The sequence below is a fragment of the Helobdella robusta genome (assembly GCF_000326865.2).
Source record: "Helobdella robusta unplaced genomic scaffold HELROscaffold_2, whole genome shotgun sequence".
In the NCBI taxonomy this organism is placed as follows: domain Eukaryota; kingdom Metazoa; phylum Annelida; class Clitellata; order Rhynchobdellida; family Glossiphoniidae; genus Helobdella; species Helobdella robusta.
The window spans coordinates 6,236,212-6,262,451 of record NW_008704083.1 but is presented as its reverse complement, the minus strand read 5'-3'; the positions used below and the strand labels follow the sequence as shown (position 1 = coordinate 6,262,451).

The 26,240-nt window shown below is 31.5% G+C and overlaps 3 protein-coding genes across 3 annotated transcripts; 2 read left to right on the top strand and 1 right to left on the bottom strand.

The window, feature by feature from the left end:
- Positions 1-4,595: 4,595 nt before the first annotated feature.
- On the bottom strand, positions 4,596-8,615 carry HELRODRAFT_184928 (hypothetical protein). Its single transcript, XM_009017498.1, has 9 exons — positions 8,417-8,615; positions 7,321-7,421; positions 6,874-6,988; positions 6,063-6,145; positions 5,777-5,938; positions 5,452-5,566; positions 5,245-5,294; positions 5,047-5,119; positions 4,596-4,943 (listed from the first exon to the last, which is right to left on the bottom strand). Exons 1-9 carry the CDS (start codon positions 8,550-8,552, stop codon positions 4,795-4,797), a joined length of 984 nt encoding a protein of 327 aa, XP_009015746.1. The 5' UTR covers positions 8,553-8,615; the 3' UTR covers positions 4,596-4,794.
- A 1,685-nt stretch (positions 8,616-10,300) lies between these two features.
- Positions 10,301-13,212, top strand: HELRODRAFT_64064 (hypothetical protein; the record flags this gene model as incomplete). The annotated part of the gene is made up of 12 exons (XM_009017497.1): positions 10,301-10,412; positions 10,757-10,854; positions 10,982-11,092; positions 11,185-11,359; positions 11,457-11,641; positions 11,814-11,915; positions 12,036-12,143; positions 12,279-12,361; positions 12,448-12,506; positions 12,570-12,679; positions 12,909-13,076; positions 13,141-13,212. 12 exons carry the CDS (start codon positions 10,301-10,303, stop codon positions 13,210-13,212), a joined length of 1,383 nt encoding a protein of 460 aa, XP_009015745.1.
- A 6,381-nt stretch (positions 13,213-19,593) lies between these two features.
- On the top strand, positions 19,594-23,487 carry HELRODRAFT_160543 (hypothetical protein; the record flags this gene model as incomplete). The annotated part of the gene is made up of 3 exons (XM_009017496.1): positions 19,594-20,263; positions 20,702-21,501; positions 21,763-23,487. 3 exons carry the CDS (start codon positions 19,594-19,596, stop codon positions 23,485-23,487), a joined length of 3,195 nt encoding a protein of 1,064 aa, XP_009015744.1.
- Between the last annotated feature and the right edge of the window lie 2,753 nt (positions 23,488-26,240).

Genomic DNA, 26,240 nt, shown 5'->3' with positions numbered 1-26,240 from the left:
GAAGCATCTGAACCGACGCAAGTTATTGTACCTAAAAGATTTCAAAAATTTAAATTGAAAATCAAAAGCATTTATTTTGAATAAAACTTGAAGAGATAGGAACCATAATTAATTTTAAAATTTTTAGCTCAAGTTTACCCCTTAGTTTTGTTTAAAATATTGAATATCATTATGAATATTATTGTTATCTTTATAACAAGTTCTCTCATCATGTACATCGCCGGTGTTAACGTCAATTTATTGAATAATTCATCTGCAAACCAGACAAAAACATTTTGAAACTTTTTTCAAATCAATCAAACGATCCAACACTCGCTGTCTCCATAGCATTTTTGTTATTTTTGAAAACTTCTACGAACACCTCATTCATTATTACATCGAGCTGTTGTTTCATTTCAGCAGCTCACAAAAACAAAACAAAAAAAGTTAAATGAGTCTATTTATTAAAAATATGTAAAGAAAAAAAATATTAGCGTCAAAAATAATTTAATAATATATTGTGTGTCGTATATCTTGTATATCAATATATTGAGAGCATAAGTTTGGTGGTTACATGCTTCCTACTTGTTTCACTTGCGATGAGTGACTCCAAATGATGAGAACGGAGTAAAATGATTGGTATATTTCGATGTGGTTATGACGCTATAGTGCATTCTACCAATGTATGATGTATATTTTATACATGTCCTATGCTTTTAAATACATGTATATATGTATATATATATATATATATATAACACGTTTTTGAGAGATATCATGAGATACCATGATTAATAAGCGTGATATGGTGGTTGGCACAGGTGCTCCGCGTAACGAAATTATTGAGTGATAGGAACAACTCTGCTGAGCAAGGTGATTTATGACGAGTTCCCCATTTTACATTCGTAACTTCAAATTTGATGATGTATATAATACAACTAGATCATAAAACATTGGTATGTTGTATTTATTGATATTTTCTTAAAAGATAAATGTAAACAATGTTTAAGCTAAATCATATCATTTCATTCATATGCTTGATAACCGTTGTTATATTTTTTCTCACTATGAGTAAATGTTCAATTCAAATTTTTGTGTGTACACACGTCTATGCGTTTGTATGCTATGTGTACTGTACATATACATAAATAACCGAACTGTGTATGTGTCAGTGTATGTGTGTTTGTATTTGTTAATGTTTGTTGCTTGTGGGTTATGAGAAGTTACGTTGTTAAAATATTTTGCTTAATGCGATTTTAAACGAAAATTGTAACCTCAAATCTGATTATGTGGAAATTAGTATTTGATGACAGTGCTTCAGATAAAAATAAATCATTTAAATTTAAATAATTCATCCTGGACTCAAAGAAATTGTTGTTATTCGCAATTACTCATAGGATTGATTTGCAATGTCAGAGAGTTCTGGCAACTATATATTTCATAGCTTTGCCGCGTTTTAATATTTGCCCTATCGTCACTGTTGAGTTGAATTATTCAAATTATATTGTCACTTCATCAGCCCTCATGTAATATTAAGTAAGATCATTTTTGAAATAATACTGGCAACAATTTTTTCTCGTTTTTCTCTGTAATGACGCACGCACTATCTGTACATAAAAACATGCACTTTCTATAATATGTTTGTGTGTGTGTGTGTGTGTGTGTGTGTGTGTGTGTGTGTGTGTGTGTGTGTGTGTGTGTGTGTGTGTGTGTACAACTTGATTGATGGCATAACTGATAAGCCGCATATTAAATTGAACCTCAAGAACGTTTGCATAATTTAAAAGTCCATCATCATCATATGAAAAAAGCGCAACTTCATTTGAAACAACTTGATTTCCGTGCTTCAAACGATGTTTTTGTCTCACAATTTGTGTTGTTGGCTGTTGGTTACATTAACGAGCACTATCGTTTCTGTTATTGTTGTTAATATTGTTGTTAATCATTGGTTATTATCGCTAAAAATATGATTTATTCTTTTTGGTATAATACAATTTGAAAATATTTTGTAAGGAAAGCTGTCAAGAACTAGTCTTTTATATAAGGACATAAATAATATTTTCAGAATATTATTTAATGTCATCTCTATATTATCACTGTTGCTTCCTTTTCAATTTCAGTTGATTAAATAGAATTAATATTAATTCAGTCAGTGATCAGTCCCATGTGCTCCCACAAAATTGAACCACATTCTTCGTTGTACATACACCTGTCAAGCTCTTTATTTTTTTTATTCAGTTGCTTTTTTAATCTTTACTATAAATTTAAAATGAACACAGAATTAAACGACTTTATAATCAAAAACAGCCATTGAAAAATTATTTCCAGGTCTTTTAAACATTTTGTGGAAGCTGTTTTCTGAAAAAATAACCGATGAAGTCACAGAAGTGACCAGAAATTACAAGTCATTCATTTTTAAATTCTCAATTTTTTTCAAATAATATTTTAGTAGTAAATGCACAGTATTTCTAAGACTTGAACACAAAGGACATCTACTCTCCTTGGTTGGAGTGATGCGAGTGCAGCTAGCATCGTCGTCGTTGTGATTGTAATGAGCAGACCGGGACAATATGAAAGAAAAGTGTTCACTTAATGAGCATCCTGACTCACCATTAACTTCACTTCCTATCGTAAACCATCGGACACATCCACATATTCCAGCTTGTCTACTACCATCCATATCCGCAAAAACTGTAAAAAATGTATACAGGCTTTGAAATCTTGCAAAGAAACAGAATTAATATCGTTTATGTGCATTGATTTAAAATAATTGAATAAGGTTTTTTACTGAAGGGAATCCGAAGTACAAATTTAAAATAATTTCGAGATTAGATTTGAATTAGGAATTTGAAATTCAAATGCAACTCATCAGTAGACCACCACTTCTTCACAATTCTTGTGATGCTAAGAAGAACAAACTCGTCACAACAACCCACACCAACGAAAAAAACATAGTGATAAGAGGTTAAGTCAACTGCAATTAAAGCAATGCACTTTGAAGGGTGCAACGCTCGGCTCGCATTCATTTAATGACTTTATCTTTTGTTCGGCATATGTGTGAGTTTGCACTTCAAACATTCTATTGAATTAAAAAACGCAGATGCTTAAACTCTGAAGTGATACACTTAAGGCATTTGTATTTAAAACTAAAAGCTAATACTATTAAATTAAAAAATAAACTATACGCATACACCAACATACGTAGCACACACGTTGAACTCACGCACGTAACTTGATGGCATCCAAACTGCAGTCTGACACAAATTGTCCTGTAGATAATTGTCTTGGAAACATTTCAATTAAGTTATTTTTGATTTGTTTTATAAATAAAAAAAATGCAGTTAACTTTTCTTGTTATGTTTTGTTTAATGAAATTTCATTCGGAAGTTGAACTTGTCAAAAAATCAAAACGTTCAACAAAACATTTCTGCATGCGTGGCATTTATGAAATCAAAAGAGAGACATGAACAACAAAAAGGATGTTTGAAATCAATAGAAAACAGAAAAGCAAAAAATAGTTATAAGCACGCATCTTCTATGGAAAGTAACAAGAAAAATTCATTTGAACGAGCAAATTGAATTACACCCTTCAAAGAGGAGGAATAAGAAGAAAAGGGAGCAGTATCGTGATGGTGAGGGAAATGCCAGAGATGTATCATCAACTTCTTTTTCATCATCATCAGTTATTCATTGTTTGAATACAAAAATATAAGGCTCACACCCGCAAACCCAACACATACACACACGCACAAACATATGTATGTATATACAAATGCTTACACACGTGTACGCAACGAAACATTACGTTAGAATTTATAAATTGGAGCACGAATGTCGTTCGATGCCGTGTGTTCAGCAGCATTGTTAGTTTGCTATGTTGAATTGTTCAAGCCACGTTCAACACGCGCCTAATCAATTAATTGATAGAATTTTGTTCGGTGTGTTGCGGCTGAAAATGTAAGTACGAAGTTAACGGACTGCTAGCAGAAATGCAGACGAACAAACCGACAAAGTAATCACAAAATGTACGCAGCAAAAATCGATAGCAATTTTTTCGTTTGAGAAAGTTTTTTGAAAAATATTGGAATTCAGCTGGAGTCAGTCAGAAAATAAGAATCGAACTCATGAAAAACCAGCTTGAATAGAAAAACGCTAAATGTTAATCTGATAGCATCTGCATTAATGGAGGAAATCTATAAAGAATTTATAGATATTTATAAATATTTATTAATATTTATAAATTTAAAGGATTTGCCAAAAATACGGGATGACATAAAATAGAGTGGGTGCTGGGTATTTGAGTTTATTACCATGGATATATCCATGTTTATTACAGCAAATTTAGATCATACGGCATTTCTTTGAAGGTTGGCAGCGAAGCATTCGTCATCACACTTCATTCTAATTCTTGAAGGTCAGCCATAACCGTTATCAGTATGAGTTTCGGAAGTTCCGCGTATATATCAACATTACAATAAATACGTGACATCAACGTGCTCTCACTTCCATCCAAGTTCTTAACGAGAGTACGACTCCACGGTAGCTACTGTCAAAAACTTTTAAAAACTTCATGTCAAACATTCGATCTGGATATTGAATGGTAAGGAAAACTAGAACAAGCTTTGGCACCTTTATTGATTTATTTAATACAATCTATTATTTCATCAAGATGAAGAACGGTTGAGTAAACATAACAAAACAAAATGCAACGCAAAATGGGAGGATTAGTTAATAATTTAAAAATACGAAATAGGAATTTGATTCTAAAAAATGATTAAAACGAATGGAAAATAGCACGTGAGATCGAAAAAACTGTTAGTAAAAGCGTTTTTTATTTTGTCGACTTTCATAAAAATAATAAATTCCAACAGCAGCCAACACTAGACAAACGACAACCATGAAAATTACAAATAAAATAAAGAGGAAGGACCAGGATTCCTTGACAACTTTTTCCGTTTTGGTAACTGTCAAAAAAAATAAGAAAATTTTTATTAAAATCTATTAATTATTCAACATTAAAAACTACTAAACACTAAACCTACACAAAATATATTAAACAATACTAACAATCCTCATATTCAAATCCTTCCAGAGAAGGCACAATTGCCATCCTTCCGTTGATCTCATCTTCATCTTCGTGCTGTGAATGACAAAAATTGTGAGAATGATGTTTTTGAACGGCACAGCACGTAACGAGTTAATATTCAATCTATTAAATGTTCAAATAAATTATGTAAATGTGATTAGGGAATGATTTATAGATACCTCCGCCGTGCCCACGTCGTACATCTTGAAAGTGATCAAATCATGATTATCTGAAAGATGTCAAACGTTCAAAAAGATTTTAAAAAACAAACATGACTAAGAACTGAAAAGCAACTATTGAGCCTGACAATCAAGTGACTATATAAATTAAATTTGCAGAAGTTCAACAGAGGCATTCAACAAACATGCAGAACAAAACAAACTAACCTGACAATCCACCAGTAGCAGCAGATGCTCCAAAGAACAATCCTGTAGGCAGCAGAATGTTGTCTACTTTCAGACAGGTCCTCCACGTGTTCTTGCCATCAATGTCTAAAGATATCTTTTTTAAATTTGTAAGAATTAAAAATCAAAATTGTAGAAAATTAACAAACTACACAAATAAATAAAAAGAATAAAATATAATTAGATACACATTTTGAACATAGTAAATAATGACAAAATAGCAGGCCCTAGACATCAAGTGAAATGAAATAAAACTAAATAAAATTAATGTATGATCTCATCTGCTCCATTAAATGATGTAACTAACAGTTAACTTGTTATTTTCATATCGAATGGCAATGAATGTTTCCACTTTGAGATTCCTGAAGTGTGCCTCACAACCAGCCACCTCAGTGCCTGTGCCATCAGAGTCGTGGTCGTAATGCAGTGATCCATTGTTCACCATCACTGATATGTATGGGAATCCATGCTAAGAAAGTAGAAATGCAGGAAAACAGTTCAGTCAGATTAAAAGTATTTTCAATTGTTGAATGATTCAAAACATTATGCTGTCAGAAGGGAAATAAAATATAATTTCTTATTGCAATGAGTACCTTGTGCTTTTCATGGTAGTTGGAATATGTGTCGAAAAATATTCCAAGTCCATAAAAGTTGTCAATGCTTCCAAACACTGGACCTGTTAAAATGAAAAATAACGGTAAGAATAATGAAAACTATTCTGTAAAAAGCATTTCTTATAAATGCATTAATATATTAATTACATCTGGATCAAAATCATCTATTTATAGGCTTGCATTAATAATTCCTCATGTAATAAAAGGTGCCATTCACTCATAATTTGTAGAACCCAAGAAATATTGTGAGCATAACAAACCAATTAAAGATGATTTAGTTTTTTCATCAAAAGTACTTAGGATTGTATATATATATATTCGGCTCAAGAAATGTTTTTCAACAAATTAATTTTTTTATCTAAACCAATGTCATTATTATTCGTCTATGTAGACATAAATGTTGCACAAGATATTAACATCAAAAGCATAAAAGCTAAGATGGTTGGCAAGTTCCGCTAGTAAAAAAAATGTTGAAAAATAATTTAAAGATATAACCAACAAATTTATTCAAAATTTGTTAGTGCTGATGGGAAAACTATTTATGAAAGTGAACGAAAAATGCATAGGCATGAATCTGATGCAATCAATAAGGATCAATAAGTTAAAACTTAAATATTCAAACTGACAACATTGCTGAAGGTTGCTTGGTTTTATTTTAATATTGCAGATAATAATGAAAAAAGGGAAAAATTGATACAATTATAAAAGTCTTCAAATAGTTTACTCCTTAAAATTTAATGAAATATGAAATTTGAGAATTCATATAATTTAAAATTTTTTTTATATTTACCAAGTTTCATGGCATCTCTGACATACCAGATGGCAAACCCATCTCCAGCTAAATCAGTGCCAGCTCCGTGCACTTTAAAATGAACGTGCAGTTCCCAGTTTATTGTCCTACAAGGCTGAACATAACAGAAGAAACATTCATGAATTAAAAAAACAAAACGTAAGACACCAAACAGAAAAACCACATTTAAAAAACGTTATATTTAAAAACTTTTAAAACTGAATTGAACAATAAAACAGGCTTTATAAACCTCAACAATTAAAAAAATAAAAATCAGTTTTAAATCTAATAAGACTCATGAATAAAAAAATTAATTACTCAAGATAAAGCTTAAAATTTGGCAAAATATCAAGATATTATATCAAACTGTTTTCAACTCAGTAATTTTATTGCAACTTTAAAAAACAAAAAGTAAATATTTGAAAATGATAACAGCCATCTACCAACCACACTGTTCCAAACAGCTCCTTTGCGACTCTGTTGATCAGGAGTTAGTCGTACATAATTGTTCAAAAACATGGCACTTCCAAGCAAATTCCATCTGTCATCTTAAATGAATCATCAATTATTTATAAGGCTTTAATATTCTACAAAAAAAATATTTGTTGATAAACATTCATGTAATAACTACAACACAATGTAGTCAATGTTTCAGACAAAAACTTTAATGCAACTCAAAGTTTATAATAAAAATAGAAATCTGATCATTCATTCAATTTTTAATTATAAAACATAATAAATGTAAGATTTGTAGTAAAACCAGAGATCTGTAATATCTTTGAAGGGTATGTTTTCTGGTTCCAAAAAATTTAAGTTTAGTAATACCTTAAAGAATGTGTAGTAATGATAAATAAAAAAAGCCTAATCAAAGACTTTAAAACATTTGGCTATACAGTAGACAGCCAATCAAAAGATAATATGTAGCAGCATGAAATTATTATAAATGCCAAGTTCAATTTTAAACATATTATTACGACTATACAGAAAACTTATAAAAAACTGTAATGGTTTGACAGGTGATATAAAACAAATTATATACAGCAATTCATGCTCCCCTCATACTGATACTTTAATTTAGAAGCTAATCAAATCAATATCACTTATAACTTAGTCTTACTAACTTACTAACAAGCTTTACTTTACAGATTGATGGATGATGGGGTTGTTGTAGTATCATAGAAATATGATAATAAAAGAAATGATGTAGACTAGAGTATATAGTATTATATACTTATTAGTGTAGTGAAGTTGATAAGTAGTTTCACTGCTTTTTATGACCAACTAACTTTGCTTTTTTATTGTAATTAAATTATAAAAATAAAAACAACAGCTCATTGTATATAATATAAATAATATATTATATAGATACACTTTATATAACTATACACTTATACAGTTATACACAATACATACTTGTCAGAAACTACTAAGATAAATCACCGTTTCTTTTATATTTAAATAATAAATTACCACCAAAAAATGAATAAAAAAGGATTCACTGTTCACCCTGGCCTATTCTCATTCAATTCATTCAGGCATTCACCTTTGTATGGCTTCATCAAGGAATGCTCCTTCCGCAGGTAATTTTTATTACTATTGGCATCTGAATTAACCAATGCAATCAGCAAAATTGTACTTAGTACAAGACAAAAAATTGTGGACCAAAAAGATAGAAGCATTATTTTTTTAGCTAATGATAATTTCTAATCTAAATAAAAATTAAACGAAAAAAAGCCGACGGGCGTCACAAGGAAGTGAAGAGGGTTACGATAAAATGCTTGAAATCAGAAACTAACGTCATCCAACTTTTGTAGCACTGTATTTTAAAATGAAATTAAGAATTGGGTACTCGTATATTTTTATGTACTATTCTAAGTAAATTTGGTTCTCGGCTAAGCTATTTATTAGAAATAGCAAGTGTTAGGGCTCAAAAGATGTAAAATATGATATAAATAAGACCAAGGTCGCCTTTCTTTTCATAAATCAGCGTGACGCAAGACCAGGCGCTTTATCTGCCAATCTATCTATCTGTCATCTGCTGCCTTTAATATTTTTAATAAGACATGATCTAATGTGGGCAATATTTTTATTAATTTCACTGCTAATTTAATATATATCTCAGTCAATAGATCTAGCTATATGTATAATTATAAACCTTACTGATTTAATCTATATATAAATATAAATTTACGCACAATTAGATATTATAAATAGCTGTACTGATGCTATAAGATAAATATAATTAATTTTTTTGCATTTAATTAAATAATGTCAAAAAATTACAGTTATAAAGAACTATCATATATATTTTACGCATATAGGAAACCTAATTTTAAAAACACAATAGCACCTATCCATATGCTCTCTTGTGAGAGAGTAGGGAAAGTTTGAAATAGCCTACCATATATATCTATGTAGCCTACCCGAAATTGTTAAAGCTTTCAAAAATTATCAATACAAATTTTGGAAGAACAAAGAACCAGGATGTCCTCTTTAACTACAAAACTAATATCTTAAAGACTAGATGTAAAAGCAATAAAACTATAGATTTTTAACTATAAATAATGTAAATATATCTGTAAATATGGATGCGGGCTTTGTGTCTGTTTGACCTTCTCATAATTTTCCATTATGTGAAACTGCCGCGCCATACCATAACAAATTTATGTTGCTGAGTTCTGGCACAACTTTCTTTTAATTTTTTTTAGTAAGAGAAAGCAAGGTTTGCATAATTGTAAACACGTACGAATTTATGTTTTGGATTTATACGGGCTCTTCCTTACGTTTTATTCATTTTATAGCATTTCGATTTTAGTAAGTTTTTAATTTCTAGTATTTAATGAGTTATTTGCATGCTATTTTTTTATGCTGATTGCTGTCACATTTCATTTCAATTTCATCCAGCAGAATGCAGCGGATTCATTTTTTAATTAAATTAATTTGATAATCATTTTATTTGTAATTTATTATATTGTAATGATAACCAATAGTGTATTATATGTCCATGAATGTTAGAATAATTTTTTAAGTCATAATTTTATTAAAAATTAGATTACAATTACAGCATGGCAAAGGCAAGACAAGAGAATATTATTTTTTATTTATTTTAAATTTAAATTAGTAATTAGTCTTTGTTTCCTTTTTATGGAGATTAGATCATTTACCACGTCAAAAGCAATCACAAATTTGTCAATTATTGTATATAAATAATTAATTTTACACAGTTACATCATGTGATTTATATATAAAAACACTTATACATAGGAATGTCATTGATCAATTGAATTCATCTCAATATATAAATTTATAAAATATTGTTGACAAATTAAATTAATAAATTGATTTAATAGCAAAGTTAAATTTTGTTATATAATTATTAAATAAATAATATGAACATGTGTTTTTTTTAATTTTTCAGATTTTAAAGATGAAATGTTCATTGTTACTTTTCTTACTGATTTTATACAAGTTTAACTCTATTGATGCATCTCAGAAAATTGAAAATAATGAATTTGCAGAGTTTGAAGAATTTGATGATGGTTATTTTTTGTTTGAAAATGATTTTTCAGTCATATAATAAGTAATTTGTAGTCCTACACTCTAGCTAATTATATGATAGCATTGTGTGTTTTCTTCAGGTTCTTATTTGTTATTAATAAAACATTATAATTAAAATAAATTTTGTTTTTATAAATAGTGAAATTTTGATGCATGTACTTTCTACTTGAACATTATTTTAATTCTTGATTTAAAGAAGTTATAATAAATTTTTGCAAATAATTAACTTAAAGATAAATTATTTCACAATTAACTGGCTTTTTACCAACTTTTTTATTAGAGGAAACGACTTATGTAACAAATGATGACAACCAGAAAGAACCAGAACCACAAAAACCAAAGATCATCATGTCCCCAGAAGCTGCTCAAGTCATGGATTCAAATGAAGATCAGAACGAGGAAGAAGATGATGCAGTTGTGGAGGTTCATTTTTAAAGCAATGTTATATTTCTTCAAATATTAAATTTTTTTCATTTATAGTTTAACACTTTTTAGCTGAGATTTTTGTGATTCTTATTTCATTAAAAAGGTTTATATTTTTTAAAAAAAGGAAGATGAAGAAGAATTCGAGTATCTAAATGAAGATGAATTTGAAGGGTTCGATAGAGAGAAAAAACCAAAGGCAAAAAGTGAACAACCACCAGATTTGAAAATCGTTAAAGTTTGTATAATATTTTGGATATCTTTCATATGAGTTCAATTTTCCACATACTTATTATGTGATAATACCTCATTAGTATTATTTTTTCGTAGGTTCCTTTGCATCTTCATACAAACTGGGATAGTTTCTACATGGAAATATTAATGCTGGCTGGCCTTGGTGCCTACCTTCTAAACTACTTGGCTGGCAAAACAAAGAATCAAAAACTTGCTCAGGCATGGCTCAAATCACACAAGCAACTTCTTGAAGAAAACTTTTCAGTTATAGGTTTGCAGTTTATCAATTTTTCTATTATTCTAATCATAATTTAAAATGTTAATAATTGCAATTGTGACATTATTAATATTTGTTTTTATTCAATTAGGTGATGATGGTACAACTATGGAAGCAACGAACACAGGTTTAATGAAGGAAGCGGAAAATATATATTCTTTGTGGTGCAGTGGTCGAACGTGTTGTGAGGGAATGCTTGTCACCATAAAGATGTTAAAGAGGCAGGATCTGTTGAGTACCATTTCAAGAATGTTTAGACCTGCTACTGATCAAATTGTTTGTTCACTATTCTTTTCTACATTTTTCTTCATTTTCATGTTCATTGATAGTAAGTCAGTGTTAAAGGTATTGCTTTTATTTTGTGTTTGGAGTAAATATAATTGCCTGTTTGATGGTTTTTTTCTACATTGGTTCTTCCTAACTAAAGGCCAGCAATAAAATGTTTCAGTTTGTGAAGGTAATCATGGATGATTCAGATATGGACAATTTTGTGTTTTGTTTGAGTCACAAGAGGTCAATCACCAAACTGCAAAAAGATCATGCTGATTTGGTGAGAATTAATTAATTAATTGGCCGTCATTATTTATTTATTTCAATTTTTAAACTCAATTCATTACTGAGAATGCTAAAATTGTAAAGTATCATAATATCTCTGCTAATCAAAAAACAGTCAAACTTCTGCCCTGAGAAGAAAAGTTGTGAGAAGTTCCTCATTCCAAGCCATTTCCAGATGTTGAGTGAGTGCAGTGAAGTCACTGCATTCATACTAGATTCTAAGGTTGATTGGCCTTTTTTATTGCCAGTTTTAACAAGTTTTATTTGTAAATTTCAAATTCGATAAATTTTTTTTTGTTAAAATTTATAAATATTATTATTCATACTTCTTAATTATGTTTTACACACTTTGATTCAGGTAACTGCAGTTTTAAAAAAGTATGAAGGAGCTGTGGAATATCTGCATTTTTCAGATCAATATGCTGGTGTCAAACAGCCAGAGTTTGTATATTGTTTTAACTTTTCAACTTTTGATCTCATTTTCGGCGGCGAGTTATTCATTTATGCTCCCACTTGAATCTGGACAGAGATAGTACCACAACCAAGGTGCCAGAAACACAAAAAGTGCTCATATTTTGCTTCAACGGTTAGATATCTTATGCATTTCAGATTTGGAACCTGATGATGAACTGACATGTTTATTTTGCAGTGACAGACAGTGGGTTCACATCCCCAAAAGACATGGATCACATGAAACCACTTCTTCAAATGGTCTTCTATTGCATGGACAAAATTAAACGCTTCAGGCTCAGCAAGGAGGTTGTTGCATTCTTACTTTCAATTTAGATTCGTTCATTCGCCAACTCTCGTTTTCGTTTATTTAAATAATTTTTGAAAGAAGTTCATACAAAGAATTAAACTAGATTCAACTTTTCTTAAACATTATCAACCGTGTTATCTTTGTCAGGCATTAAACAGATTACAAATTCCATTCAATCAAAATGCTAGATTTGTTCTTTAACGTACGTAGCTTTCTGAACGTTTACAGGCGAAATTGAAAGCAGACAAAAACAGGCAGAAGGTTTTGGAGTTGTACCAGAAGGCTACACATTCTCAGAGGAGTGAAGCGGCTCAAAATCGAAAGGAGGAAAAGAGAAGAGCGGAGAAAGAGAAGATTATGAATGAAGATGACCCGGATAAGCAGAGGAAACTGGAGGTGATCTCATTAATGACTTCGTTCATTTCGTTGTCAATTTTTCTGACCAGTTTTATTATTTCAGGAGAAAAATTTAAAAAAAGAAGCCAAAAGAAAACAACCAAAAATGAAGAGGATGAAAATCAAGGCTATCTAAAAATATCAGTACAGTCAATTGGCTGGTGGGAAAATACTTTCTAATAAACCTCCTCCGTTTTTTGTCTGCTAACCAACTTATTACGATGCACCGTGATTTTTTGTCGCTTTAAGTTTTCTTAATTAAGCATCCTGAAAATTTTTAGTTTTCAAATGGTTTAAATTATAATCTGTTATTTTTTAATTAATTTAATCGTGTAAATAAATGATGTTGATGTGTCCAAATATGTCAAGCTCGTTTTTTTGAATTCGTTGTAAAATTTGGTCTGGCTCCACATCAAAATAATGACCGACAACGAAAATGTGAATTGAAAAGTTATGTATATATATAATTTATCTCGAGTATAGGAAAGGCTAGAATGTTATGGCAATAAATCCGAATTAAATTTCAATTTCATCGCAAAAAATGAACGAAACGCCCAGAATCTTTCCATGAGTTTAATGAATCTCCATTTTGAATTTTCCTTAACGTGCCTTAAAATCTTGCTATCGACAACCATGTAAAGTTCTTACGCAACCATGTAAAGTTCTTACGTGTATCATAGGTATCTGAAGGAGGCTGAATTTCTTGGATGATCTCATTTATCTGATTTCGTGAGCTCTCGTCCAACATTTTCTATTCTTATAAATAATATTTATTAAGCGGTGCATTGTTGAAGCGACAGCAATATCGCAACGATTAATTTGAACTTCAGCACCTGAACAAAATCTTTCGAAACGCTCAAATCCCAAATAAGCTGATATCGTTGAATTACGGGTACTTCATTAATGTTGACCTGAAAGCTTTTGCGTCGTTATATTGTTTTTTGCGGATGCCTTTCTCTTCAAGATTTTGCGCCTCACCAATTATAATGTGTGACGTTATTTTTACTCTTGTTTTTGGTCATGTTTGTATTAAAACAAGATTGCTCGAGCAGAAACAAAAGCGTTCAGTCGTAAATTTCATGTTTATACTATTCACTCATTTTTTCCCTTGTTACTAATTTTTTACGTAATATAATTTCTTAATCTGTTCTTATTCTTCCTACAAATTCATTTTAGTAACAATCGTTTTTTTGACTCAAGCTTCTATTTTAGCTTAAATTTATTACTTTGCAAAATCTTCACAATCTGTTTCAATAGCAGAAGCACCCATGTACAGGTATCGCCGCCTCGTCCATACTCTTACCACCGCAAACTTTACTGAAATCCATCTCATTCGTTAACGGTGTTTCGTCCTTCGTTGTTTTTCTCGTTTCTGTCCGCATGTGTGTGCGTAAAAATTATGAATTTCTTTGAACTAAATGACAACTGCTGAATTATTTTTTACCTAAATTATAAAAGTCATATTTTTATTGCTTTCGTTGCTTTAAAATTAACACAAAAACGAAAGGATCTGTTATTTTGTACTGAATGCATGATATGCGAATGAAATGATGCATCCAACGAGAGTGTACTCAATCCCTCACTCTCATGATGGATGTGGCGCTCTTCATTGCACGTGCGCTCTGCGAATGTGCGCTGCTGCATTCCTGCCTGAGCCTCTTCCTTCAAGCAAGAACCACGTAAAATACAAATCTAGGGAGGCGCGTATTTATATAACTGCTGCATCTTTTGCCCTTGTTATTATCATTATTAATAGTAGTATATATGTTTTTTTTTGTTCTTTGTTATTTTAGTTCCCAGTTTTGTTCATGATTATTATTTTCGTGTGCCAATTTTTGCTTCTTCCTTTTGCATACCTATGTTCGATTTTTAAGACAAAGCATTTCAAATTGTTATTCACGCTGTACATTTCCTTCTGTACATTCCATTTCAGCATTAAATTAATCGTTTCTGCAAAACAATGAGCTTCAAACAATTTTTACTCTAAAATTTCAAAGGAAAAATATTTTTTTCGTTAATAAAAAACATACCCGCGCTTTTTAATAATATTCGTTGCTATGCCAACCACAACCCTCGATATAAAAACATGCTGGCGCGAAAGCTGTGTGGATGAAAAAGAGAGCGAGCTATATTTATACAAATAAACAAGCTTGCGTACATATATACCTAATGCATTTTTTATAATTTTTTAGCATTTTATTTTATATAAAGTGATCTTAGGTCAAATAATAGTACGGCCCACTAAATTAAACAGTAATTATCTTGACTAAAATATAAAAATATCGACGCAAATATATAAACAAAAAAGTGACCACCAAGTTGAATAAGTAGTTTGTATTCTTTAACACTCTTTGGTTGATCAAATGTTAATTGCATTTAATGTTTCAAGAACTAGAAACAAAAGATTTCAAACCATGATTTAATTTCATAAGATGGCTGTGAATATAAAACGGTTTGAACAAAAGAGATTAATGTTCATCAGCTTGTCATTTAACATATTAAAAAAAACAATCAAATAACGAATGCATCATATTCAATATTATATTCATCAAACAATCTGATTGACCATCTCCCATTAGTTAGCTTAGTACAATGAAACATGTTGATAGATGTACTCGCGTGAAATGTAGTAGTGTGAAACAAGTAAACAAACAACGACAACCAACCAACATTCACGCACGCAGGCAAATATTTTCATTTGACGCTGTGTGTTGCAAGCATTTTCATCCAAGGTTGACACGCAATCATATTTCTAAAAATTTGATTGAATGTTCTACCGTATGTCTTTTTTCCCATGGAATACTGTTACGGTGTCTATGTAATTTTAATAAATGTATTCAAATTTCAAGATCTGGCTATCAAACATTTTTTAAGAAAGTTTATTTCTGTTTTATTTTAAGAAAGAGCGTTATAAATATCAGTTCAGCACAAGAAAATTTACCAACGATGGCATATCAAAATATGCTACAGGGGACATTGTTGTTTTGAAGTAAGGATGACCGTACCTATATTACTCATTCGCTAACAGTAAATGCTGAGATGAGATGTGCGGTAGATCATATTCATTTAAACATTATTTACATAATACTTTTGTGCCAAACATATACATTAAATAAATATATATAATGTTTATATTTGTATATACATTTGTATAGGGTATATATTTATATTTTATTTATAATATGACTTGTTTTTCAAAATTGAATTTATTTATTTCTATTGTATTAAAAGAGCACGTGTTTATAACAAAAAAACCATAGTTGTCTTCATAATAACGATGACAGACTTGAATAGCATGCGTGGTTGATGTATGTACGTACGTATGTATGTATGTATGTATGTATGTATGTATGTATGTATGTATGTATGTATGTATGTATGTATGTATGTATGTATGTATGTATGTATGTATGTATGTATGTATGTATGTATTATTATTATTATTATTATTATTATTATTAAAACACTTAATAAGGCGCCAATTAAAATCAAAAAGTTCTCAAAAGCGCCATCCATAGCAATTAAAAAAAATAAAGAACAGTATACAATGGCAGTTATTAATAAACAGTTCAAAATCAAAATCAAAGTGCAAATAAATAAGTTTTCAATTTCTTCTTAAAATCATCCAGCTTCAAGTCTTTAGATTTCAAAAATCTTGGCAAACTGTTCCAAACAGCCGGTCCTGAAACAGCCAGATTTCTTGACGCGATCTGTAAATTGATATCCGGGACAACCAGCAAAATATTATCATCTGACCTCAGCTTCATGCCACTCATCATTACGGATTTTTCTTCTATTTTATTGATCAGATAACCTGGTAACAGACCATGTAACGCTTTATACATTATTAGGCCTATTTTGTATGTAATTCTTTTTTTAACAGTGAGCCAATGAAGACTTTCCAAAATAGGAGTTACATGATTGTATCTGAGACCACCGACAATCAACTTGGCCGCTCTGTTCTGTACGGACTGAAGAGTAGAAACATGTTTATCAGGTAACCCGTAAAAAAGGCTATTGCAGTAATCTAGTTTTGAAAGAACAAGTGCATGCACCAACGTCTGAATAGCCGATTTATTTAAAGAATTACGTACTTTGTATAACTCTCTAATCTGAAAGGAACATGCTCTCACTATCGTTTTTATATGATCCTGAATCGATAATCTGGTATCCAGTAAACAACCCAAATTAGTTACTTTGTCACAGAACCCAATCTTGACGTCATCAATTTCCACCGAATCAATATTTAGTTTTGTCAACTGCTGCCATGTTCCAACGGGAAGAAATTGTGATTTCTGTTGGTTCAATTTGAGACCATTGTTAGACATCCACGTTTCAACATTGCTTAGACACTGGACCAGTCTATTTATTTCACATTGTAGTAGTTCTGGCTTATTACTAATTATTATTTGTATGTCGTCAGCGTAAGCGTGATACTTAAAACCAAACTCATCAATAATCTTTAAAACCCCAGCAGTGTACATGACAAAAAGAATAGGTCCCAACACTGAGCCTTGAGGTACTCCTGATGTTAAGACCATTACATCAGATAAAACATTTCTGAAAACAACCTGCTGCGTCCTGCCAACTAGATATGATCTGAACCATTCAATAACTACACCGGAGATACCATATTCATAAGCCAATTTTTCTAAAAGAATTTGATAATCGACGCAGTCGAATGCCGCACTCATATCCAAGAAAGCTACCAATGCCACATGCTGTCTGTCCAGCGCAGCAAACAGTTCAGAGAAAACATAAAGCAGTGCTGTCTCAGTTGAGTGATGTCGACGATATCCAGACTGATGCACTGGTAATAGGCTGTTCAAAGTCAAATAATTAAGAAGCTGTTTAGTAACCACTTGTTCAATCACTTTAGAAATAAAACAAATATTGGAAATTGGTCTATAGCTAGTCAAGTCATTTCTATCCATATTCACCTTTTTTAAAACCGGATAAACAATAGCTTGTTTACACCCAAGAGGAAAAGAACCACTGCTTAAACTCAAGTTTATAAAACTCGTCAGAAAAACTATGAACAGATCAATGTATTTTTTAAAAATGTGCGTAGGAAAACTATCAATCAAACATGTTTTAGATGGCAAACTGAGGACTACTCTTTTAACTTCCAATTCTGTAAGAAACGTGAAATCAGAAAAAGAGCAGTTCATATTAGACATTGTCTGATCTATTGCCGGTCTGCTGGTAACATTAGTAGTCTGTCTTATTCTATTAACTTTATCATCAAAAAATTTCACAAACTGAGACGAATCTAGATTTATAATTTCATTAGATGATTCACCAGTAACTTGATTGCATAATACTTTGTTTACTATTTTCCATAGATCTTTAGGAGATCCACAATTTTCGTTGATAAGTTTCTTCCAATAATAATTCCTTTTTTGGGAAAAAATTCGAGATTTGTTTTTTAGAGCAGCAATCCAGTCACCTTTGCATTCAAAAGACTGATATTTTCTGTAGTTTCTTTCTTTTTTACGACAAAGTCTTTTGATTGTCTTACATTCATAATCGTACCAAGGGGCAGCAACATCACATCTGACTTTAGTAAAATGATAAGGAGCAATTTCATCAGCCAATTTCTTGAGTTCAGTATTCAAAATATCAAATTCAAAACTGATGTCACCACTCAGACATGACCTTGATAGTGGTGAGTTTTCCACGTGTTTAAACAGCTTGGTCTCATCCAAAAATCTCCATGATCTAACCATTTTCATGACAGTTTTAGGATGTTCGTAAGTTAATGGTATACGAGCCTGTATCAAGCTATGGTCGGACAAAATCCCACATGGAAAAATGTTTAAATCTGATACCAAAAAATCTTCTGAACAAACAATCAGATCAAGTATACCTCCCCGTTCGTGAGTTGATTGATTGATTAAGTTTTTCAACTGAAACATGTCAAACAATTCTAACAAATTTAAAGTATGACGATCATTCATATGTATGTATGTATGTATGTATGTATGTATGTATGTATGTATGTATGTATGTATGTATGTATGTATGTATGTATGTATGTATGTATGTATGTATGTATGTATGTATGTATGTATGTATGTATGTATGTATGTATGTATGTATGTATGTATGTATGTATAGATGTATAGATGTATAGATGTATAGATGTATAGATGGATGTAAGGATGTATTTCCTACCTACCTACTTACTTGCGTGTATTTATATGCAAGCTTTTTTCATTGAATGAGATGTACGTTGGCGTGATATAACGTGAATGTAATGGCTTTAAGGTTCTACTCAAAGATATTTCTCTTTTGAAAAACACTTTTATTTTTTTTTTGGATTTTTGTTGTTACTAATTAATTTTATTATTTTGTTATGTTTAAAATGTTTAAATAAACATATTTAAATAAAAATTAAAGTTGCAAATAGTTTTTGAAAAAGAAAAGTTTAATTATAGTTATAGTACAAAAATCATCAAATAAAAAGAATAGACGTTCGAGTGTTTGACAGGATGATCGTTTAATTGAATACACCATGGAGATGATGACATCAACACAGCTCAAGCAAGATGTTGATGTCACAAGCAACTCCAACCAAAAACGATATAACTGCAAAGACCAAATACAACATAACTTAAAAGACAGCAGCAACAACAACAGCTACAATAACAGCTGCAAACAAAACGTCATCAACAAAACTAATAAACCCGGAAAAAAATCTCAGGGTTCCTCATCAGATGGAGGGGTCGACACTGGACCTGTGGCTTTCAAACCTGTCCTTCCCGATCCCAATCCTCGTCCAATCGTTGGCACTACAGTTATAACTGATTCGACGAATCAAACGTTTCCTGACGATGAAGACGCGCACAGCACGATGACGTCAGAGGAGCACGTGAATTTGCCTCCATCAACACTGCGCAGACTCACCGAACAAAAACAACAAAATTTGCTGAAAGTTCAGCAACATTTGAGACAGCAGCAGCAGCAATCGGAAGGATCGTCGAGTGAACGTTGTGGCACAGGAGAGAGCAGAAATGCATCAGTCTCATCCGAGATGGAACTCGAGGGCAGCACAACTTCAACGAAGAAAGTGCAGCATGCTTATGAGCAGGGACAAAAACAAAGTAGCAGCTCATCGAAATGCAGTCCAGTGAGCACGCCGGGTTCAAGCTCCTACGACACGGACAGCAGCGGCAAGGAATCAGGTGGGCTCATTCATCGTTTCAACTGCTTTTATTTCAGTGAATTAAAACTAAACTCAAATTATTTTTTAACATTATTCTGTTTACTGTTTGTTATAAATTTACTTTTACATTATATTAGTGAATGCTGGTAAAAGACCTTAAATAATGCAGTAATTTATGAAATCTACCGAATTTCTGGCTTTGGATAGTTTTTTATTTTTATTACATTTCTCAATATTTCTAACCAAATTCATGTCGATGACAAGAATTTTTACATTTTATTATACTTTATGCGTTTACTTATAAGTTATATTTTTTCATTTACTTTTAAATTATACTTTCTACATTTTCAATTTGATAAAATATCTAATTTGTAAAATTGAACATAAATGCCTAATAGCAAAACCAAACAAAAACTATGAAGGCAATTAAAATGATAAACGACTTTGTTCCTTTCAGGTTATTTGACGTTGGAAGATTTGGAAGAACAATTTATGATAAAGTTGCCATCAAGTTACAGAAAAGAGTTTAAAAAGGCTTATGACAGATCATCAACAAAAACAGACACTGTTGAACTAACAGTCGATAACTACAATCCTTCTGGAACATCACTTTGCGATCCGAACGCAGGTAAAAATATTGTTGTTGAAAAATGCGAACGACAAACTCAAGTTTATTTTGAAAAAACTTTGAGCTCAATCAGTTCTGATCTGCAGCTCTCCCTAAATTTTCAACAAGTCCAACAATATCAACATCCGCAACTACAAAATTTAAGAGAACAGCAAATGAGCTGGCAATTGAAACACCAACAACAGTTGGTGAAGGAACGAGACCGTGTCATGTTCAACAACGTTACGAAAAAATTGCCTTTTGATAATGATCTCGACAGCGAACTTAATGATGTCAGTAAGGAAGACAAAGAAATAAATTGTGATGATGAGGATGATGAAGATGAGGAAGACGATGATGTCTTTTTATCAGACGGTGAAATCAGCAACCGATTTAATGATCAGTTTCAGATAAACATCAAGCATGAATCAAATAAAAATGATGGAAGTTCTGCGGATGAAGACGATGATGCATTTGATGACATTTCAGACTCAAACAAATCAAATTCTATATTGAAAAATGCTGATGAAACTGTTCGCATGAATAAACACGCGAGCACGATTGCAGTAGAAGAAAATAAGAGGAAGGCAGACAACGCGGAGATGCAGCAGAGTAGTGACGTTGATGAAATTAATCATGGAACTCTCAAGGTTGCTGAAGTTTGGGACGATGATAACGTTGATGCTGATAACGATGATGATGACGAAGATGATGACATTGAAAATGACGATGTTAGTGTTAGTGATGTTAATGATGGTGGCATGACAGATGACGATACACCCGATAGTGGCTACCGAATGTTAAATCCGCTAAGGGCTCTTATCGAATACTCACAAAAACAACAACAGAAACAGTTCCAATCAACCAACCAGCATCAACTGTTTCAACTACAACATACACAACAACATCAGCTGCAACAGTTACAAGCTCAATCACAAGATGTGCAACAATTCATTCAAAGCCCCAAACATTTGAGCTCGCAAAACTTTCAAACTGAACCGAAAAAACATTTAGCAAAGAAAAAAAGCTCTTATGCCATAATGATAAGTCCAGAGCAACTGAAAGAAATGAACCTTTCAAACGCAATGTCGCAAAAATATCACGCACAAGCTACTTTAAAAATAAGACCTGAAGCTGATGAGAGTAGAAACATTTTACACGTCGTTAAAAATGTTGACAAGGAAAACCATAATAAAAACAGCATGATTACAAATGGAAGTGACATTAAAAACCCTTGCGAAACATTTTGTAATTATAACAACGATAATGAAAGCGACGATGATAATGATAATGAGGACAAAAATTACAACAAAATAAATGAGGATGAGATGGGTGGCGCCAACTATGTGTACACAAAACGAGTCGATGCCGTGATGCCGACTGCTGCTGCTGGATCGAGATTGCATGCGAAGATGCAAAACATTTCAAGAAATATGATGAAACAAGGCAAACTTCAAAGAAACTACAAGAGCGATATTAACAATAACAACCTTCATGTTCGCAACAGTAACATCGGCGGTTTAAACAACCGCAACAACAATATTAACAACAAAGATGATATTTACATGAGTTGGGAAGAAGTAACCAAAGAAGCCAAACATCTTGGCATTAATTTAAACTTACCAAAAACTAGATTTGGTAGCAGTAACATTAATGAAGATAAGAACAAGTGCAACAAAGACATCAACAACAATCACATTTATAAGAACGATGCCAAGAAATGCAAAGAAAGGGTTTGGTTTTCGTTTCCAAGTGATTCTGAAATTTTAAACAATTCAGTGCTTGATCGAAGTGAAACAATTGGATCAACCGTTAAAAAATACACAAAAACACGCAGCAAAACTCCAACAAAAGTTCGTTTTGCAAAAAATGTTGACAACATTGTTGACCCCAATTCCAACTTGATGGCAACAGATGGAAAGTTCAATTTGAAAAAATTGTTCAACCCTAGTAAATTGAAACAAAACTTCAAAATTGATTTCAAGTCTGAAAAGTTAAAAACAAAAGAATCGTGGTTCAGCAAAAAAGAACAAACTCCTATTGAAAATTGTTGCAAATGTAACAAAAGTTGTGGTTCAAACAGCAAAACGAGGAATTCTTTGAAAATGTTAAGTGGCCAAAGTAACATTGATAATTATTTGCAAGGAGTCTCAACGAGAACAAAAACTGATTATGCAGATGGCGCAGTATTGAACACAGGACATAACAACGGCGTGAAATCATCAAATAATCATCATGACAGAGAACGGTCGCACGCAATAAGTGAGACAAATAAGGAACCAAACAGTCAGATCAATCAAGATTATTGTCAACATCATCATCGTCGCCATCGAAATCATCTGCAACAGCAACTGCAGCAAGACAAACATGAACAGCAACAACAACAACAAAATAAACAAATGGAGCAACAATTTATGAGCCGAATTAGCATCAACGCAACTCAGATATCGGGACATAATCCAGGAAAAAATTACTCCGAAGTAATGGTGGACAAAAACGTAATGAGAGAAATGCAAATGTTGGAATTGCGACGACAAGTGCGTCAGCAGGAGGAACATCTTCAAATGCAGAGCTCCTCTCACGGTCAGATTTTATCAAATTTCTATTTGTTTTATATTCATTCAATTGGAATGTAATGTCGAAATTGATATTGATGTCTATTCATTTTTTGGTTAGTCAGCATTTTATTTTCCCGTTGTTATTTAACTCATATGATATGAATAATTGATATCATGAATAATTGATATCATGAATAATTGATATCATGAATAATTGATATCATGAATAATTGATATCATGAATAATTGATATCATGAATAATTGATATCATGAATAATTGATATCATGAATAATTGATATCATGAATAATTGATATCATGAATAACTGATATCATGAATAATTGATATCAATATTTTAATCATCAAAACGTAACCCAGTTGATTAGACTGAATACACAAGCCATTTATATAACACGGACGTTTGCTACTTAACACGTGCTCGCACATGTTGACTACTATGTCTTTTTTGACATATTTCCTTCAATGCAAAATAATTAAACCTTAGTACTGTTTTGTTGTTTTGCTTCGTTAAATTTTTGTAGGCGTTTTTTTATCATCAAAGTAATTAAATTTAAAAATTGTGCTTTAAGTTTTTTTTTGTTTTATCTGTTAGAGCTTTGTGACAATACATATGACCAAAATTTAAAAATTACAAGAAAAATATTAATAAGCTTGTGAACGGCAAATTATAACAGAAAATAATTAATTGGATTTTATTAACTTCAATTGACCATTGCAAATTTGATTGTTTTTGTTCGTAATGAACTAGCAACATCATAAACATTATAGAACAAAAAAAAGTTTGACTGACTCAATATAATGAATAAATTCAATTAAAATAATGAAACTTTGAAGTTTTTCACCACAAGATGATTGTTAAAATATCATTTTTTTAAATATTGATTGCTGTCGTCATCATTATTCATCATGACATCAACAAAGTGCAACGTTAATCATTTTTTCTTTCAGTGATAATTTTTTCGCTATTTTTAAGCCTATATTCTACTTATATGTGTTACATTGTATACGTAATTATATTCAGAATCTTTTATTTATGTTCTATATTATATTTGCATATCACCACATGTCATTGTTTGAAGCTGTCTCATGCATATTCATAACTTCTTACCTACACGCACACGCACGCACGCACACACACACAGACCTACCTGTCTATAAACCAACCTACCCACCTCTGCAATACACCTACATACGTGAATGTTTTTTGATTTATATATATTGTGTGGCCAGTCATATATAATGATTGTCTGTTGCTTGTTTGTTGGGGATATTGCTAATCAGGATGATGAACATTCTTTCATGTAAATTATGCATTCTGCTGTGTCTCTGCCTCTGCCATACTCGCTTGCATCAAAGACCGTCGTCGTTTTTTATTAATGAGTTCTACTATTGTTGTTGTAGTAGTAGTTGTTGTTGTTGTTGTTTGCGTTATTGCTGTTGTTACTTTTGATGTTGTAGGTTGAATGTTTTGTATGTATGTACTTTTGATATTGTATTTTTTGTATGTATGTTCTTTTGATGTTGTATGTTTTTGTATGTTCTGTATATATGTACATTTGTTGTTGTATGTGTTGCTTTGCTATCGATGTGCTGCATTCAGTTTGTTTTGTTAGAGGCGTTTCCTTGGCGTCAACAATGTTGTTCGTGTTGTTGTAAGTTCAGCCGTTATAATCTATGTTGTTGCTGTAATTTTGTTCAGAATTGTTTTTTGTGACATTTCATCATGCAATGCATTTCGTTGCACTAATGTAAAAACTGTATCGATTGAAGATTCCAAGAAAGCCATGCATCACGTTGTTGGACCACCAAGCACACTGATACCCTGATGTGATGCCTATTAAACGTTGCACGCACGCAACAGCACTTCTTCCATCATTTTGTTAAGGCGCGCAATCAATATTTTTTTTAATTATAGACTTCAACTTCCCGTTGGATAAGAAGTGCGTTTAAAAATAACATGTACTGGATCTAAAATTATCAGTTAGTTTAATGCAAATGTCAGCCTAAACTAGAACTATGCATGCATCTGATTATGACTTTATACAATAAACTTTCCACACTCAAGTCTGCAAAAAATATCTTTTAAAATAACTGTTCAAAATAACTGAACGAAAGTTAATCATAATCCAGTTTACAATTCGTTTCCATATTATATTTCTGTGATGGCATGGCAGCATTATATTGATGTTCATATAAGTGAGATTGATGGAGGATGTGGAGCAGATGAATGAGATGACAGCCAGGTGTTTATTTATGTTGTGTACATGGCGTCAGTTAACTCAGCAACATATCAGCATTTCACGTCATAAAAATAATAGCGCCGCCAGGTCATGAATATTTTAGCAGGGAATTAAACACAACGCAATGAATTGTGGACAGTTTTTGAAGAACAATTATAAATTAAGTCTTCATCAGGTCCGAGTGACGTATGTTATGAATTTCTGCTAATTTTTTAAAAATAAAAAATTAAGATATAATTTTTAAAATAAGTTACATAGTACACTATCAAAATATAAAACCCGACAATAATATATTTGAGTAAATAAAATATTTTCAAATTAATCGAGATCAAAAATGTTCAGAAATCGGCTTTTTTTCAATAAGAACAAAAATTTGTCAAATTTATAAAAAATAATTATCATTTACCTCTATAATAACATCAACATCATGAAAAGTAGCAACCACAACTACAATAACCTTAAATTCAGCAATAACAAAACATCAACTTTAACATTACCAACAACAACAACCTCAAAAACACCAGGACCACCACCAACAACATCAACATAAGCAACAACATCCACAACAA

Coding starts and splice junctions, on each gene's coding strand:
- HELRODRAFT_184928 (XM_009017498.1), bottom strand. CDS start 8,552: ATGCTTCTATCTTTTTGGTCCACAATTTTTTGTCTTGTACTAAGTACA. Junction 5,567..5,776: donor ATGAAAATAACAAGTTAACT/GTTAGTTACATC, acceptor AATTTAAAAAAG/ATATCTTTAGACATTGATGG. Junction 5,120..5,244: donor ACGACGTGGGCACGGCGGAG/GTATCTATAAAT, acceptor TGTCATTCACAG/CACGAAGATGAAGATGAGAT.